General features: G+C 34.7%; 1 protein-coding gene across 1 annotated transcript in view; it reads left to right on the forward strand.

The window, feature by feature from the left end:
* The window catches only part of FTSJD2_4 (FtsJ methyltransferase domain-containing protein 2), a 32,012-nt gene that overhangs the window by 10,209 nt on the left and 3,998 nt on the right, over positions 1–17,805 (forward strand). Inside the window, exons 9-18 of the mRNA XM_051214098.1 lie at positions 194–649; positions 1,675–1,771; positions 3,539–3,671; positions 5,137–5,565; positions 7,270–7,384; positions 8,973–9,053; positions 10,112–10,318; positions 11,167–11,292; positions 14,505–14,590; positions 15,882–15,995. Of these exons, the coding sequence (XP_051067225.1) occupies positions 194–649; positions 1,675–1,771; positions 3,539–3,671; positions 5,137–5,565; positions 7,270–7,384; positions 8,973–9,053; positions 10,112–10,318; positions 11,167–11,292; positions 14,505–14,590; positions 15,882–15,995 (1,844 nt within the window). The remainder of the gene's footprint in view (positions 1–193; positions 650–1,674; positions 1,772–3,538; positions 3,672–5,136; positions 5,566–7,269; positions 7,385–8,972; positions 9,054–10,111; positions 10,319–11,166; positions 11,293–14,504; positions 14,591–15,881; positions 15,996–17,805) is intronic.

The raw sequence follows: 17,805 nt of genomic DNA on the forward strand, positions 1-17,805 counted from the left end.
GTGTGAGAGCATCTCGGCCGTACCAGGGCATTTAGGGGCAATTAGAATTCAGCAAGTTTCATAAAACAAACTATGATTTTGTTAGTATTGCAGTTTTCCCCTTTAATTATTCTTAAATTACACATTGAACACGACAGATATTTACTGTGAATTATAAATTTTCTCTTATCGTCATACTTTCCATTTTACACAGGATGTATTATATTTTGCTGATATATGTGCTGGTCCTGGAGGTTTCTCAGAATATACTTTATGGCGACGATGTAATGCTCCATATCATATTCACTCATCAAATGAATCGAAACGGCTTAACAATACACTCAGTCCTAGTCATCATTCCAATATGAATGATAAACTACTAGGAGATACTACTGAATCTGTCGATCATAACAGTCCTACTAATAATACTAGTACTACTTCAGAGAAACAACAACCATTGCTGTCTGCTAAAGGATTTGGTTTAACATTAACCGGTCATTGTGATTTTCGTGAAAATGATTTCTTGGCTGGTCCAAAAGAAGCTTTTATGGCACATTATGGACCAGGACGTGATGGGGATGTTACAAAATGGTCGAATTTAGCTTCATTCGCATCATTTATTGGTCGTAGTACAAATAATGCTGGTGTACATATTCTAATGGCAGATGGAGTTAGTTCAGTGATAAATTTCTTTGTGATGACGATAGTGTATTTCAAATCTTGTTCAAAAAGTTTCCTTATATGTTTATCTGTTTACTACCTAACTTTTTAGTTTGACATTGGAATTTTCTCAAAAGAGAAAGTTTTAGACTTGATGTATGGGATTTACTACATTTTAGAAAGTTTGTATGATTTATCTCTCCCAGTAGTTAACAGAATCTAAGATTATAGTCTTACTCACGAAACCATTAGTCAACATTCCAGTTTATTATTACATGTGGAGTTAATTTTTTGGTGAAGGCTTCCAATCAGTAATCGTAGATCTTAGGTTTGAGCCCCATTTTGATGTAGTTAGGAATGTAATACCAATAGCCTTCAAACAGGGATGGGTAATTTAAGGCTGAGTTCATGAAATTATACTTGGCAGATGAGTTAGTTCGTGTAATCACTATGTAATTTACTCTGTGTGACTTCATTTCATATTTCAAGTGATCAATCAGTCACAACGGAGAACCTGTACATATGTATATCGGTTCAAGTTATCATACTCCATTAGCACAGAGAGATGAAGTTGTCAGACAAAATCCCACAATAGTAGAGGTAGTAGCAGGTATCAGTGTTAATAGGAAAGATTACGCATCGAAGATACGAAGATGCTTTATTGCCTGCTTTAGTGTGAATACAGTTATTGTCACATTAGAATTGCAGATATTCGTCCCATGTAATCTCAATATTTGCTTTCTATAGTTCATATAAAATAAAAATTTTCACATCAACAAATGTTGTGAATTGTCAGCTGATAAGAATACCGATTGTATTCTACTTTTACAAAGTGGACCTAACGTGACTAGTTAGAATGAACAACTATTGCTCGATGAAACTTCAACTATAACAACGACATACAAGAGGTTAAACTAGACTTTGCAAGTAAACTTTTTATGCCTCAAGAAAATACAAAATGAATAAGCATTGCTTATATTACTCGTCCAGTCTGAAATAACCTGCAAGATAATTGTTTCTTCTTTTTTGCTTCAGGGTTTCGATGTATCTAGTCAGTATAATCTTCAAGAGGTTATGTCTAAACAATTGTACTTATGTCAGTGTTTATGTGCATTAATCAACCTTAGACCAGGTAGGTAGGTGTATATTATGAAATCTCTTTTTGCTTGTAATTCGTCTGTTTCATAACTTCGTTTATATATGTACAACACCGCAGGTACGCTTTGGCACTAAGTGCCAATTAGCATGAAACCTAACCTCATAGTCTCCCCCTGATTATCTTCAATCATCTAACATCTATGCATTGATATATTACTAAATTTTTGCCAATCTATGTCATCGATATTTCAAACGCCTTAGAAATTGTTTTATTTTTACAGTTATTTTGATTATGTGAATGCTGACTTACTGACGGACTGACTTAAACAAGCTAAAACCTGTAATAAATGCGTATGGTGGTTTAGTACAACAAAATTGAAATCAAACATATATGAACAGAAAATAACTTTAAAAAAAGGTTTATAATAGTAGTGGATTAGTTTCCATATATAAAAGAGATGAGGAGAAATCGATTAAGAATAATCAATTAATAGAGGGAGGGGTTTTGTGGATATTATAGTAACTTTAATAATTGAGATCATGAGTCAATGGAAGCTAGACCACTATGGAAAACCCGGAAGCATTGGACCGCCGTCTCATCCTACCGTGGGACTCTCCAGCAGTGTGCACCCACGATCCCGCCTCGCGAGATTCGAATCTAGGACCTATCAGTCTCGCGCCAAGCGCTTAACCAACTAGACCACTGAGCCGGCATCCAATGGTGTTAATGTCTAACTCCAACCAATCCACGAAGTTGCGCCACCGTATACCATTGTCTTCAATGAGCTCTCAACCCTCAATTGACTCATGATTTCAATCTGTGATATTATTATTATTATTATTATTATCATTAAATCTGCTTTATTCAGTACCGTATTTTCGGTACAATATAGAATTCTCATCACAGTATTTCAGCGAGTTTCCTTTTCTTATTTATTGATTCATCCTGACGATAAGTATTCAGTGATCGACAGTTAGATGTTAGAATTTCAGAAATGGGTATCTAAATAATGTTCATTCTTTTTCTGTCAATATTGCCAGTAATTACGATATCTTCGATTGTACATTTTTGTAATTTGTACAGTGAAAGGTTGTAAACATTTCACAAACACACCTGAATAGGTTATGATACTAATAGGCATAATGATTTTTAAAACAAACAAGAAAACAGATAATTTGTTGAAATATCAAGATAGTAGGGAGGAACTGGTAGCTCAGATATTCATGCAGGTCGCCAGTGGATGCATCCGTCACAGTTACAAATCTTTTTTTTTTCATTTCCAAATTTATTAACAGAATCTAAGATTATAGTCTTACTCACGAAACCATTAGTCAACATTCCAGTTTATTATTACATGTGGAGTTAATTTTTGGTGATATTAAATAATTATATATTTTCAATAGTTGAGATCATGAGTCAATTGAACCTAGACCACCATGGAAAACCTGGAAGCACTGGACGGCCGTTTGGTCCTATTGTGAGAATCTTCTGCAGTGCTCATCCATGATCCTGCCTCGCGAAATTGAAACTCAGGACCTATCAGTCTCGCGCGCGAGCGCTTAACCACTAGATCACTGAGTCGGCATCCAACAGTGGTAATGTCTAACTCTAACCAATTCACGCTGAGGAGTCCCAAAATAGGACGAAATGGCCGTTCAGTGCTTCTAGATTTTCCATGGTGGTCTGACTCCCATTGACTCATGATCTTAACTATTGATATTACTATAATATCCACAAAAACCCCTCTGATATGAATTCTATATTTGTATTTCTTCTTTCTAAAATCATTGACAAATTTAGGTGGACATTTTTTAACAAAATTATTTGATACATTCACTGAATTCACAATTGGTATAATTTATTTGATGGGTTATTTATTTGAAGAGATTTTCATTATAAAACCTGTAACTAGTCGACCAGCTAATTCGGAACGGTTAGTTTATTTTTTGTTTCATTCCATTGGGTTTTGCTTATTCCTGTTTGCTAAGTATAAATTTTTCTTATTTAATTTAAGTTGTATCTAACAGTAGAATCCAGGATACGAGTTTCGTCTCATTTCCAGGGTTCATCAATTGAATATACTTTTATTCCAGTGTTGATGATGATTACAGTTGGACTTGAACCCAATACCTTTCACTTCAAACATCAACACACAATAGGTTGAGCTACTGAGTTCAGATAGCAGTCACTAGCTTTTGTGACGGGTATAGGTTTAGTTTGTAAGGGTTTGTATTTTACAATTGTTGATATTATAGACTGTGATTGATGAGTTTCTCTATTAGCAATCCGCTCAAGACATGTATATCAATAGAAACTGACCAGTTTCAGTTGTCAATACTGACAATTAGAAAATAAACGCCTTTACAAATGAATATAAACTGTTAGTATTCATGTTTAATTTTTGGGGTAATTCTCCAAAAACCAAAAACAATGCTGAAAATTACTTTTAATCAATGAATATTTCTTGGTGAAATTTCTAAAATGTGTTTGGAAAACAATACTTCTTGGGGTTCTTGTAAGCGATTCTGAGTTAAAGGATGGTCTTGACGACTTGAGAGTGTGAGTCATAGAATCAAACGGATGACTGCTTAAGGCTATTTACAGACAAATTTTATGTGAATAGTTTTAGTTGTGTTAGCTCCGTACTTCTAAGGCCTTATCATTAGGGTCCTTATCTGTGAGACAAGGTGATGTCTGGTATTTCTGGGGTCTACCTTTTAAACTCTCTCCTTCTGTTATGCTAGGGTAATATGGCTGTAGTTGTTGGTTGTCTGAGAAAACCACCTTCCTGCAGTCACATCTGTGTACGTTCTGCAGCACGACTTATTGCTCAGATCATGAGTTTGTTGCCCTAGTCATACCACTCTCCAATCAACCTTCATTGTGTGGTAGGAACTAAAGGAACATGTGTTTCAGTCAATGTAGCTTGATTGAGTCAGCATCATTAGGGTCAACGTTTGTTACATAGATAATAAAGGAATAGCATAAAATTGGATGGTGGAAAGTATGAGATAATAATCAAATTCGTAGTTTATTCAAAGTACAAAGAATGGATGGATCTTGGTAACTGAAATCGATTTTTGTTGCTAGATGCATCATCTTTAGGCATCCAACTATAAAATCACTCTAATTATAAGGCTTACATCATTCATCAGAACTCTCAACCCAACGGTGATTAGCTTTATGAACTAACGTCACATCATAATTTGATCGCCATAATTTGTAATAGTTATTTGATAAAAACTACTAAGTTACAATAATGTTGACATTGTATGACTTCTTAATTTCCCTTTCTTGGTAGATGTGGTAGATGGTTATTATTATGTAATTTGATATATTATTTATCGAACTGTTCATTCTATCGGTGATTGTTGTTGCTTTCTCTTCTAACCATCAAGTTATTTAGTATGCAAAAATTTACGATCATCTTTAAACACAATGGCTGGTTGTGTACCTGCTCCCAAATCATCATCATCCATGACAAGTCATTCGGATTCCACTGATCAAAAGTCAAGTTTCCGACAGAAGACACGTAAATTTCCAGGTCAACAACAACAAACAACCACCACAAATGGTATTGTTGTTGATGATGTGGAAGCCAGTAAAAAGTTTGGCATTCTAACCGATATGAAACAATCTGGTTCACTTGGTCTAGTGATCAATCATTTTTTACAAGTTAATGAAAAGTTAAATCAAATTAAAACAAACCAATCAGTGTCTTCATCATCGTCAATCAATCCAAAATTGGATGTATTAAGAATATGTCACACTGAAATAATTGAACAAGATGAAAAATTTATGCAATTTATTCAGGGGATGAATGAAGAGTAAGTTGTGATTTTCTTTGCATGCTTTTCTTACCGGAAAATACATGGAAGTTTGTTCTGATTTGTCTATTTAATAAGTCTATTTACGGTAACGTTCACTGTTATCCGTTGTATGTTTAATGATAAATTTAGGTAGCGAAAATGTAGTTTTGCAAAATTTATGCTGGATCAATCTTATGCTCTGGTACGGCCGATGGTAGGGCGAGTTAAATATTCCTGTCAAAATGCTCTCACATGGACATGCGTATACAGCAACTGACAACGATGTCTTACTCACTGCCTTCTCGAAGCGAGGGTGTTGTTTACGAATTCGAGAGGACGAAAAACGAATATCCGGTGCTTTAACGACGTTGGTGTTCGTGGATACGGAGGATACACTTAGTGGAGTTTGAAAACCCTAAATTCAAACCAGTCGTGCACATGGACTCCAGGATCTTAAGGAAACCAATGGCGTATGAACCCAATGATGTTCACCTACTAACATGAGATTGCATCTCCTAACGTTGCTTCACTGCGTTGTGGATTAGACCTCTAGATCAAAAGCTCGGGGAGTGGTCTTTTAAGAAAACCACCTGCTTCAGTCTGGGAACCCGTGCGTTATCCTGGCCCTCACACAAATCAAATGACGAAGTGTGTCGCATATGTATTTGGTGCCTCTTTGTACCAATATTTATTTATGTGTTTAAATAAGAGATAAACACTAAAAAATGATTTATTTCTGATAATGCACATGTTCTATTTTTGTTTCCATTAATCGAAAAATTCGGGTAAGTTATCACAAGTTAATTCCTTCAGCTGCCTTTTTATTATATCGGAACTCTCTTGAGAAGCTGAGATAGATTGAACTGGTAGTTTCTGCATGAATTCTTTTAGAAACTTCATTTAGTTTGCTTCATGTTAAGCTTAATGCAACTGTAGGATGGTGTTGAGTCGGCTTCCGGAGAACTTCAACGGAGCCTCCAGAGGCCCAAAAGGAGCTGAAGGGTCCTAGTCAATCAGAGTATGATGGAACGTTCTAGAATTCCAACGTGGCGTGCTTCTATTGGTCGGTAGCATAATATGTCGTTAACGGATTGGCTGAAATATGATGTTGATTTAACAGACGCCAACATCTATAAATACCTATGATTTTCTGTACAAAAATGAACCTTGGGATAAAGTATTTTCTCTCATACTTGTGTCTTCTCTCTGGTGTTCAAGTCGCTGTGTAGTTCTAGACTGCGGGTTACCAGAATAGCTTAGGAAAACGATTATAGCGTTCGATCGACAAGACTTATCAAATGGTTTCAAGACTATGCAAAGAAATAGATATTATTGAATTGATGTGTCATAACCCGTTGTAATACCCTCATCTCCCCTCTCGGTAATGGCTAGATATATTAATCATATTAAGGGCTCTGTAATCGATAATATGGTTTTACTGAATAATACGGCTTACAACCTGTCGTAGTGATTTAGATGCATTCATTGTTTATCTTCTCTTAGGTTTTAAGTTCTTAATTTTTTTGTATTGTTTATTCCTTAAAGTCTGCTACTAATTATGATTTAGGAACTTAATTTGGTGCACATGTATTTCAGGTTCTTTGTTGCTAATGACAGATTGATTATGAAAAACTAATTTCCTAGTAAACTTAATTGCTTTAGTGTATTTTAAATCAAATGTTCGACTGAATGTCTCTTGTTTTCTTTTCGTCTTCCCTTTAGTTTTGCTAAACATCAATGTATCGCTTTGTCAAAACTATTAGCATTCTCTCAAGATCACAGTCTTACTGAAAAGAGACAAGATGAATTGTATAGAACATGTTTAGAAAAATGGAAGGTAATTATGTTCGTTCATGTGTTTAATCTTTTTGTTTGCTTGTTTGTTGTTGTTGTTGTTGTGTTCCTTGTTCGTGTTTCACAATCTTCATGGATTTCATCATATAGTTTTTATTGATACTTTAAGAACTGTTAGTTAATTTGAGCTTGATGCGAGTTAATCACGCCAGATTGTTAGACATTTTAGAGAGATTTATATTCGACGCTTCATTAATCACATCTCTATCTTAGTGATTCAGGCATTGAGAACATAGAACCTGGAACACATACGCATCGGTTCACTTTGTCACGACACATTACTGTGAAAAGATGAAATCATCAATATGAAAACCAAGTTCTCATTGAAGGATTGAAATAATTTCCCATCGTCCCCATAACTTTTAGTGGGTCTTCAATTAATGTTTACCAAATGATCAAGAAGACTATCTTTCAAGTTATGTATCTCAGATATGCTTCCTGGTTGTTACCGTTGGTCGGGCAAGCATATTTAAAATTACGGAAAAATTGATCTCTTTGAAGGTCGGAACATGTATTGTAAGATGCCCTTCGTCATATATCAATGTGAGTAATCACTTTTTTTGGTTAGATGGTGAAAACGATTGTTTAAGTAATAACTCAGTGTTAATCATTGAGTTTCAGTTGCGAACACCATTTATTCCATCCTTCAGTTATTGGGTTGGCTACTGGTCGATGTGTTTAAAAGCCCAAATAAACCACATCTTGTTTCAGGCCTACACATTAGATGAGATGCAATTATGGGTGAAAATCGTGAACGAGTAAGTGGTCGTTCTGATCAAGATCACCTCGCATATATCTCTGTCTGAATCAGTCCATACACCTGTATGTGTACTTTTGTTGTAGCACTAATCGTTCAACCTTTTGACTATAAAACCGTTCACTGAATTATTCTTTTTAATCGGATCATAGAACTGTTACGTCCTTGATCTGTTTACCCAATAATATACAGGAGAGAAATTGTCTCGATCTAGATTAAGATCTTGGCACAATAGACTAATGGCCTTAGGTAGAGAGATGAAAACGAGAGAGAGGACGAGTCAACTGATTCACTTCTCGATTTATCCCTGATTGAGATTCATGTAAAAAGATACGTAAATAACTGGTAGACCAACACAACCCCGACGCACAAACAATAAAAAATACAATTATGTCAAAATAGGGGGTTAGGGTGGAAAAACGGAGTACCAAAGGTTATAATAGCTTTGAAATAGGAAAGAGTGTGGTATTAAATCATGCATCAAACTAAAGCTTATAGTCTATGAAATAACCTAGTTACAGGATTGAATGTTAATATTTTTACAAACTTTGAATTAAGTGATGTTTCCAAAAATAGCTTCTGTTGTTCGTCAGAGCTTCATTATTTATCTATTCCCAACGAAACCACAACACAGGTTAGAAGCTCGTTTCACCTTTTTTAAATATCGGTAGTTTCGATAGTAAAACTAGTCCCTATTTAATGAAAAGTGATATAGTTCATGTAACCTGTATTAAGATGTATATCAACTGTTTGTTGTTATTGTTACATAACTATTCTCTCATTCTCTATGATTGACTGACTTTTGTTTTTGAAGATTCCAATAACAGAACGTCGACCTGTCCCTTGGCCTTTATTATCCGCTAATCGTTCACCAATTATTCGTCGTTTATTAGGTGTAAGTTATTATTGGACAGTTTATATTTGTTCTGGTCTCTTTTTCTTCAGTTCCTTGCTTTCACAATACTCACCAGTGTCATGGTGAATCACATCCCAATACATATTACTTTATAACTCAACGAGATGATTTTATGTTTTGTTAAATGATAGGGTTGTTTAATTCTATCTATTCTTGAGATTATTCTTAACTTCTAAGAATTAAAGTCCTTTATTAATATTTTGAATGTTCAATTATTGGGAGGAATAGAATAAGATTGTTTCTTTGACATCTTATGATATCATCCAGTCAGGTCAGTTGTGTAAAGATAAAACCATAAACAACAAGTGTCACGTCCAAAATCGAAATTACCCCATCAATAATTGGCACGCCTAACGATAATGCCGTTCAATAGACAATTAATTGTTCGGAGAGGTCAGTATTGAGAAAGTGAACACTCCTCATTTTTCGAGACAGCTTAAGCCAGGAATCTGTGAGACGATCAATTTTTGTTACTATTCTAGTCAGTCTTTTGTAACTACCCGCTTTGTATGTGAGTAGGCATGGTCTCTAGAGGCATTATTTATCTGTGCAAATTCCTCTACCCATACGTGATATATTGATCGATACTACTTCACTTTAGAAACTAAGACTTTTTGCGTTTCTTCTTCTACATTTGTTCAAATGTTATTTCTAACATGATAGGATCTTAGTGGATAGTTTTTTAGTCAAGTAGGCTCGATCGAACCTTCAAAACAGTTCAATTTCATCATCACAATAGACTAAAGAAAGGTTGTAACTATATTAATTTAATAGAATAATACATCTCACTAAAAGCCTACAGATGCATGTATCATGTGCATGGGGATTATACTTCTCCCGTATGAACTAATGATACTATCAGCGTGTGTAAACCGAAGTAAGCGAAACCGTATTCGAATCAGTTACTTATACATTTGTCAATCATATGATATGATCGCTGAATTGTAGAAAAGTGACTTAAACTAGTTACTTTTACGATACTATACAAAATATGTTATCCGTTAGTATATTAACGTCTACTTCTTGTTTCTTTATAGGATAGCGAAAATTTGACATCACTCAATACGTTACCATCAGAATATCGTGCAAATATACGTCTTACACCATTCACTAATGCAAATTTAAATAATTTAGATATTTTATATCATAGTCGAATTGCTTTAGTATGCGGTAATCCGTCGATTACATCAACTTCTGAACCAGCTCAAGCAATGTTCATTTATTCACATGGATCTGCAGTTGCGGTAGGTAAATTGAATATACCTGTCTCAACTACTATTTACTACACAGTATTTTGGGTTTTTTTAAAGTTTACATTAAACATAGGTATACATGATCATTCAGAAATATTCATAAAAGGATATAAAAATAAGTTCATATTCATCATTTTTGATCCTATTTATTGAACCTATACGTACTACTGGCTAGGTTTCAAAGTCCTGATAAGAAACTGTGATGGAAGAGGGTTGTATAACTACATGAATTGTGCACTGCAAAGATACGGTCCCAAATTATGATGTGTAAATTACCTCGATCTTCTAAGTTATTAATCTTTCTGTTAGCCGTTGAAAATTCTTCAAAAGAGGGTTCATAATCTGGGGAAAAGCTAAAAGTACTTTGATCAATCTGTGTCATATGAAGACTTCATGAACTTCTAGAATGGCAATGAATTTTATGCTACACTGATTGGATAATTAACATTTTTGCTACTAAATTCATCATTCCTAGAATCTTTCGAAATACCAGGTGTACCCATAAATCTGCAAATACTCTTGCTTTCTGTACATAACTCAATCTTGGAATGAGAGCATCTACATCTCACCTCTCTCCCGTTTGGATTTCAACAATAGAAATATTGTTTGGAAAATAGGAACCAGCTAGAAATTTATAATGAAGCGTTTTAGTACCAGACTTATCAACCTCAACAGTTGATATCTATAATAAAAATCGAACTTAAACTGGAAAATTCCCACAAATCCCCATCCTTACACTTTGATTGTTTTATTATATACATATCACTATTAATATATTATCATACCATTTGCATTCTGAGATTAGTTGTGTATATTTATTCCGTTTGTAATTGCTTTAGGATACTTATTGCACTGTTGATGGAGATCAATGGAATAGATTAGATCAAGTGATACCTAGACTAAACCCACGACTCCCACCTAGTACCTTAATTTGGGGCCAACCATTTTATGAATATGCTGTGAAGGTAATTTTCGAAAAAAGACTAATAATGTTTATCTTGTGAAATGTTTTATGAATATAAGATTAATTGCATTCTTGGTTTGTGTGTAACTTCAGCCTCGTCTTTTACAATTTAGTAAAGAAGTACGCGTTTGTTTCCTATACTTCGAATGATTGTTTTTGATATCGTACAGTATGATAGATGATAGGGAAACACAACTTGATTCTGAAGTGCCACTATAAACTAGGATGAGGACTGGATAGCTGCTTCATCCTAATATAGAACTCTTCAGCAACACTCACCCCAGTCACCGTTTGTTCATTTAAGCCGTATCAAATGCATGGACCTCCTCATTGGGCCCTACTCTATGATTGTGATCATCTTGTAATCTTCAGATACAAGAAACTATTTTCACAGTTGTAATTCCATTATTTATAATTATAAGAATAGTTCTTCATATCTGAAGACGACATTTTAAAACAAAAATTATCAACATAGTACATTTCGTACACAAATAGGGATTGAGTGAGTGGTTGCCTAGTGGTTAGGATGTTCGACTTTTAGCCTAGGTTCAAACCCCACTCCATCTATTTCCGTTTGGGCAGCCGTGTAGTATTTATTATTCATTTATTTATACACATTAACAGTAGTACGAAAAGGCACCAAACAGATATGCACTACATAAATCATTCAATTTATGTGAGGGCTGTGATACTGCTCAGTTGCCCAAACCGAAGCAGGTTGTTTTTTTAGAGGATCACACCCGGAGCCTTTGATCTAAAGGTCTAATCCACAATGCAGCATTAGGAGATGCAATCCGATGGTAGCCGGTGACCAACAATTGGTTCATACGCCATTTGTTTCCTTAAGATCCTGGATTCTATGTGTACCATATGTTTGGAATGAGGGTTTTCCTACTCCTATAGGTGGATCCTCCATATCCGCCAACCCGGTTAAAGCTCCGGACATTCGCTTTTCGTCCTCTCAATTTCGTAGACAACACCCTCTCCTCGAGAAGGCAGTGAGTAGGACTTCGCTGCCATTGGTTGTATACGCGTGTCCATGTGAGAGCATTTTGAGAGGAATATCTGACTCTCTCCACTCTCGACCGTACCAGGGCATTTGGGGACCTCACACTTAAAATGTGGCTCATGTTCAATTACCTGGTGAATGAGTTAAATTAATTTTATTTAATGGAATTATTATTGATTGATTCACAGTAATAACCATGCACTCGTAGTTGGTCAAAATCGCAAAACTGTCTAACCTCAGAATATTTATGGTATAATTTCACAGATTAAATTAAAATTGGTTTCGATTACAAAATTACATTGAAAGTGATAAAGTGAATAACAACAATCGACACTTCGTACAGGCAGAGACGAAAGTAACAAATTCAATATAAAACTGGTCGAACCATTGAGCCGGTCAATTAGAAAGTAGATAGTTTATAATCAGACAGTTGTTCACTAACGGTATTGGATGATGATTGCGTAATATAGTAGACTAATTAAAATTAAAACTTTCCACCATTGAATATCACGTCAATGATCTTACGGTTTGGACGCTATCTGCTAAACCTGGGGTTTCTGAGCTCGACCGATCCTTGGCGAAATCGCTGTTGCCTATTGCTAAGGATTTCCATAACAGGATGTGACAGCTGTCCAATGCTCCCTGGTCCTCAATAGCTGTCTGACTAGTGTCACTTTGGGTATGTGAACTATAAGTACTTACACTCAGTCAATGTAATACGTGTAATGGTTATGCAACAATATATATTAGTCATTATTAAGTAGTATAATTGCGATATATAAATCTCATAATAATCCTATATGTTCTTTTAATTTCCTTGTTAACATATAATGCAACTCAGTATCATTATAAAGGGTTGTGTCGTTAGCTTTAAATTAAACTCTTATTGTTTTAAAGTTCACTTTTCTAATCTGTTTATCTATTTTGACTAGTGAACAATTAATTTTTGCACTACATACTGAAATGATAACAATTGCGTAGTTACTAATTTCATACTTTAATGTCAAAAATTTTCACTAAATTATCACATTATAAGTGTTGATTTTAGTCTTTGCTAAATGTGTTTGTTTAAATGAATGAATAAAATACATTTTAATAGTTGAGATCATGATTCAATTGAAGCTAAACCACTATGGAAAACGTGGAAGCACTGGACGGTTGTTTCGTCCTATTTTGGAACTCCTCCGAAGTGCGCATCCACGAGATTCGAACCCAGGACTTATCGGTCTGGTTTCGCGAGCGTTTAACCTCTAGACCACTGTGCCGGCCGGCATCCAACGGTGTTAATGTCTAACTTCAGCTAGTCCACGAAACATCCACCATTGTCTTCAGTGAGTTACTAACTCACAACAGACCCAGTTGTACTCCACTGATCACTGCTTCTCACCAGAACTTCAGGAAATACCTTTTGAAGCCAATCACCATTGAGCATATGTTGATTAGTATCAGAAGAGGTTTTGTGGATATTATAGTAATTTTAATAACTGAAATCATGAGTCAATTGAAACGACCGTCCAGCTTTTCCATGGTTGTCTAGATTCGATTGACTCATGATCTCAACCATTAAAATTACTATAATATCCACAAAAACCCTTCTGATATTAAAATACATTTTGTTGAATGAGCATCGATCAGCGATTATCTGGCTAGTTAAAACCCCCCAGAAAATCGATAGAATCTCACCTTTTGTTTGAGTAGCAGTCGGCTAGTCGTATATGATTGACGTCCGATGATTTATAATCTGCAGTTGAATAATGAATTAAAATTAATTAGTTTGGAGAGAGGAAAAAAAAATCATATTTTCAAAGCATTTTTTTCATCAACAGTACCTGTTCTCCGTCTATATTATAGAACGATGCTGATCCTCTGATCAACAATGATTCGTCGGGAACTGTGGTACTGTAAGATTTACTTCCTTCATTGATAACAATTATTATTAAGTTCTTCATTGTTTAGTGTACAAATTACATATTTTGATATGTGTGTGTGCATTTGTTTTCAGTCCCATCTAATCAGAAACTGACTTTTACCGATTAAATTCGTTTTCATTTATGTTAGTGATAAACTACTGTACTTCTGGTATCATGAGGGTGTGTGTATGTCATTTATTTCTTGTAATGATTAATTGTGCTCTTGTCTTTCATTAATATGTTTGTTAAAAATCTTAAAAGTTTTTTTTTGTATTGTTCTCTGAATCTTTATAGAATGGTTTACGAAAACACGGTTTATTTATATATGATGTTGTGTGTATCTACGGTCGAGATTGTCGTAAATTACCATACAGGAAAAGGTAAGTACATGTTGTTCTTATGTTTATTTCACTCATTGATTTAAGATATAATCGTTGAATATACTCATATTTATTACTGTTGAGATTATTGTCTTTAGATATACAACTTTTACCTACTTACTGTAGACATCCGGTTGTTTGTATTATATAGACAAGTAGATTAGGAGTCTAGAACCACTGAAAATCAGTTGTGTTTTATCAATGGATGAAGTGCGTTTAAGGTGTGTTGAGATTGTTCCGATATTCTTTGGTCAATGTCTACCTGGCTAATTGAAATATCCGTTGTTGGAAATGATTCCGTTGCAGCGGTGCGGATTCGTTCATTGTTTACTTTCATCTATTTGGTTATTTGTGATTATTTTTCATTCTCCAAAATCATTTTGCAGAGTATATTCTCCATTATTTTTCACTGTTTACGCATCTACCTTTTTAACTTTTATCTTGTTAACATCGTCTCTCTCACTGTTTTGGAGACAGACTCATGAGGACAATGTCATATTCGATACTGTTTACGATTAACTAACTGATTAATACAAACTAATATGCTAATGGATTTTAATCATCAAATTTTTCTGCAACTTATGATTGTCAGTTAGTCTTGAAATCTAGACGTTTTACTGTCCAATGTATTTTCAAGTTTCAGTTGACGAGTTCTTATTGTTTGGTAATTCTGTGAACGAAATTACAAAAACTCTGTACTCAGTCTTTATTACAATTAACATGCTCGTAATAAATGAAAGTTTATTATCAGCAAACTTGTATATTCTCTACACAACAAATAGTTCCAAATTCATTTTAGTCAGTACAAGTCTATACATATTTAATATTAATCAGTCCATGATGCTATAGATTGTTGAAGTTAGCCCTGGTGGTAGATGAAAACCATCCTAACCAGCTGTCGGAGACGTTAGATGATTATATAACTCAGAATCGGTTACAATAATTTAGATAAATTCAATCCCTACTTCATCTTAGACCCCTGAGTTTTATGGTTGTCTTATAATTTTTCAATCCAGGAATTTATCCTTCTGGAATCATATCGTCTATACCCAGACTTTCCTATTAATATCATTGATAGTGTAACTTTCTACTACTCTTACATTTGTCTTGATAGTTTCACTGTACTGTTCCCATGTAGATTGTATGTTAACGTGTATCGATGCATATACATTTACTAGGTTTTACTACATATTGACGTACAACTAACATACTTATTAAATGGTAACTTCGTTTACAACATAGATGTTTATGATTCCTTTCTTCCTCTTCCAACATACATTTTATTTGTTAGAATGGAATTAGCTGAACAAATGACAAATGTAATTAATTTTCCAGATATGACTTCATCCAATGTTCGTGTACCACCATTTCTAAAATTGTCAGAAATAGTTGATTATGTGAAAAAGTAAGTTGTGTAATTTTTGTCCGCTTCGTCTTCTTCTTCTCCTTCTTATTTTTAGAATGCATTTACATGTTTATAAAAGCCTTTGTATATTATATCTGTATTACTTTGTGAATGTCAAACTTTATCTATACAAGCACACAATATGGTTGAGATGCAAAATTCTAGTCGTCGATATCTTCGAACTATTATTAGGGTATTATGGGACGATAACCAGGTAAGCAACACCGAGGTTAAACATACAGTATTCTGTAGTAATGATACATTTTTCAAGAAGCTGTAAATCTTCATCAAACTCCTATGACAACTGAATCTTAACGTACATTTATGCCCGATTTAATGTTGATAATCACTGACTAATTATATTTGCGCACCTAATGTATGGTATATTGATTTCATAACCGATTACTAAACTCCCTTTACTCTATGAATATTAAACTGAAAGTAACTAAAACGCAGATGACTGTACAGTTTAAACTTTCTTTCTTCATAGTTTATTATATTCTTAGTAAATGTAACTTTACTGTGTTTTGATGCTGATAAGAAGCATCGAAATAGAATGTAATCATTGTATTTTGTAAATCTTATTGTCTTTACTTTGTTTAAGTTTATCAAAGATTGAAGTTAAATAAAGTAGGATATATCATACCACTTGAACCTCTTAATGTTTTTTTAAGGAATAAATAGCTTTATATAGAATGTGATTGCATTCGAAACAGTGGATACTACTATCACTGACTTAAGTACATTAAACTAATTAATCGTAAATATAAAAATTTCACTCTTAACTACACATAGATATTGGTACAAGGAGGCACCAAATACATATGCGCCACACTAATCTCATTTGATATGTGTGAGGGCTGTGATACTGCTCGGGTGCTCAAACCGAAGCAGGTGGTTCTCTTAGACGGCCATACCCGGAGCCTTTGACCTAAAGGTCTAATCCACAAGTCAGTTGAACAACATAAGGAGATGCAGTCCCATGTTAGTCGGTGACCAACGATTGGTTCATACGCCATTTGTTTCTACAGGTTACTGGAGCTCATGTGCACCATTGGTTTTAAATCAAGGTTTTCCAACTCCCCTAGGTGGACTCTCCATACCCACCAGTCCGGTCAGAGCGCCAAATGTTCGCTTTTTGTCCTCTCAATTTTGTGAACTAGATTAGGTATGATAGAAAAAAGACTTTTCAATAGTTTTCCCAGGTATCAATGTATTATGTCAGTAGTTTCTTAACTGAGTCCTACCATTAACGAATGACCTCACCCTCTTACAAATCAATCATTTCTTGAATTTGTCCCTGTTTTAATGGCAAGTATGCAGCCTAGTAATATCCTGGATTTCAAAACTTATTGGTAATTTTGATTATAAATTTGTCTTCTATGGTCACTCTCTTTCATTTTGATCAGTTTTATGACTTATTAAGATAATCATAACGCCGCCTGGAGTCCCTCCAGGGGCTACTGCCGGTCACAAGCCCGGATGAAGAAGGAGGGTTGGGCATGGTGTTAGCGACTCCATCACGTAGAAAACTTACTCGCTAAAAAACGCTAACCAGAAAAAAAATTATTCTTACCTTTTAAACTCTGCCCTGGGAGTCAAAAGGTCTTCATTTAGAAGAGTTATGACGCCTCATAATGAAAGCCGAGTTCCTTAGGAAGTCACGAGGCCGATGCCTCTTCTGACAACCAAAGCAACCATTTATTTAGGTACATGGAATGTTCGTACAATGTGGGAGACCAGGAGAGTCTTCCAAATTGCTGCAGAAAAGATGATTATGGTGCTACACTTTCTAAGTGTATATGTTTTG

The sequence above is a fragment of the Schistosoma haematobium genome, chromosome 2 (assembly GCF_000699445.3).
Source record: "Schistosoma haematobium chromosome 2, whole genome shotgun sequence".
NCBI classification, from domain to species: Eukaryota; Metazoa; Platyhelminthes; class Trematoda; order Strigeidida; family Schistosomatidae; genus Schistosoma; species Schistosoma haematobium.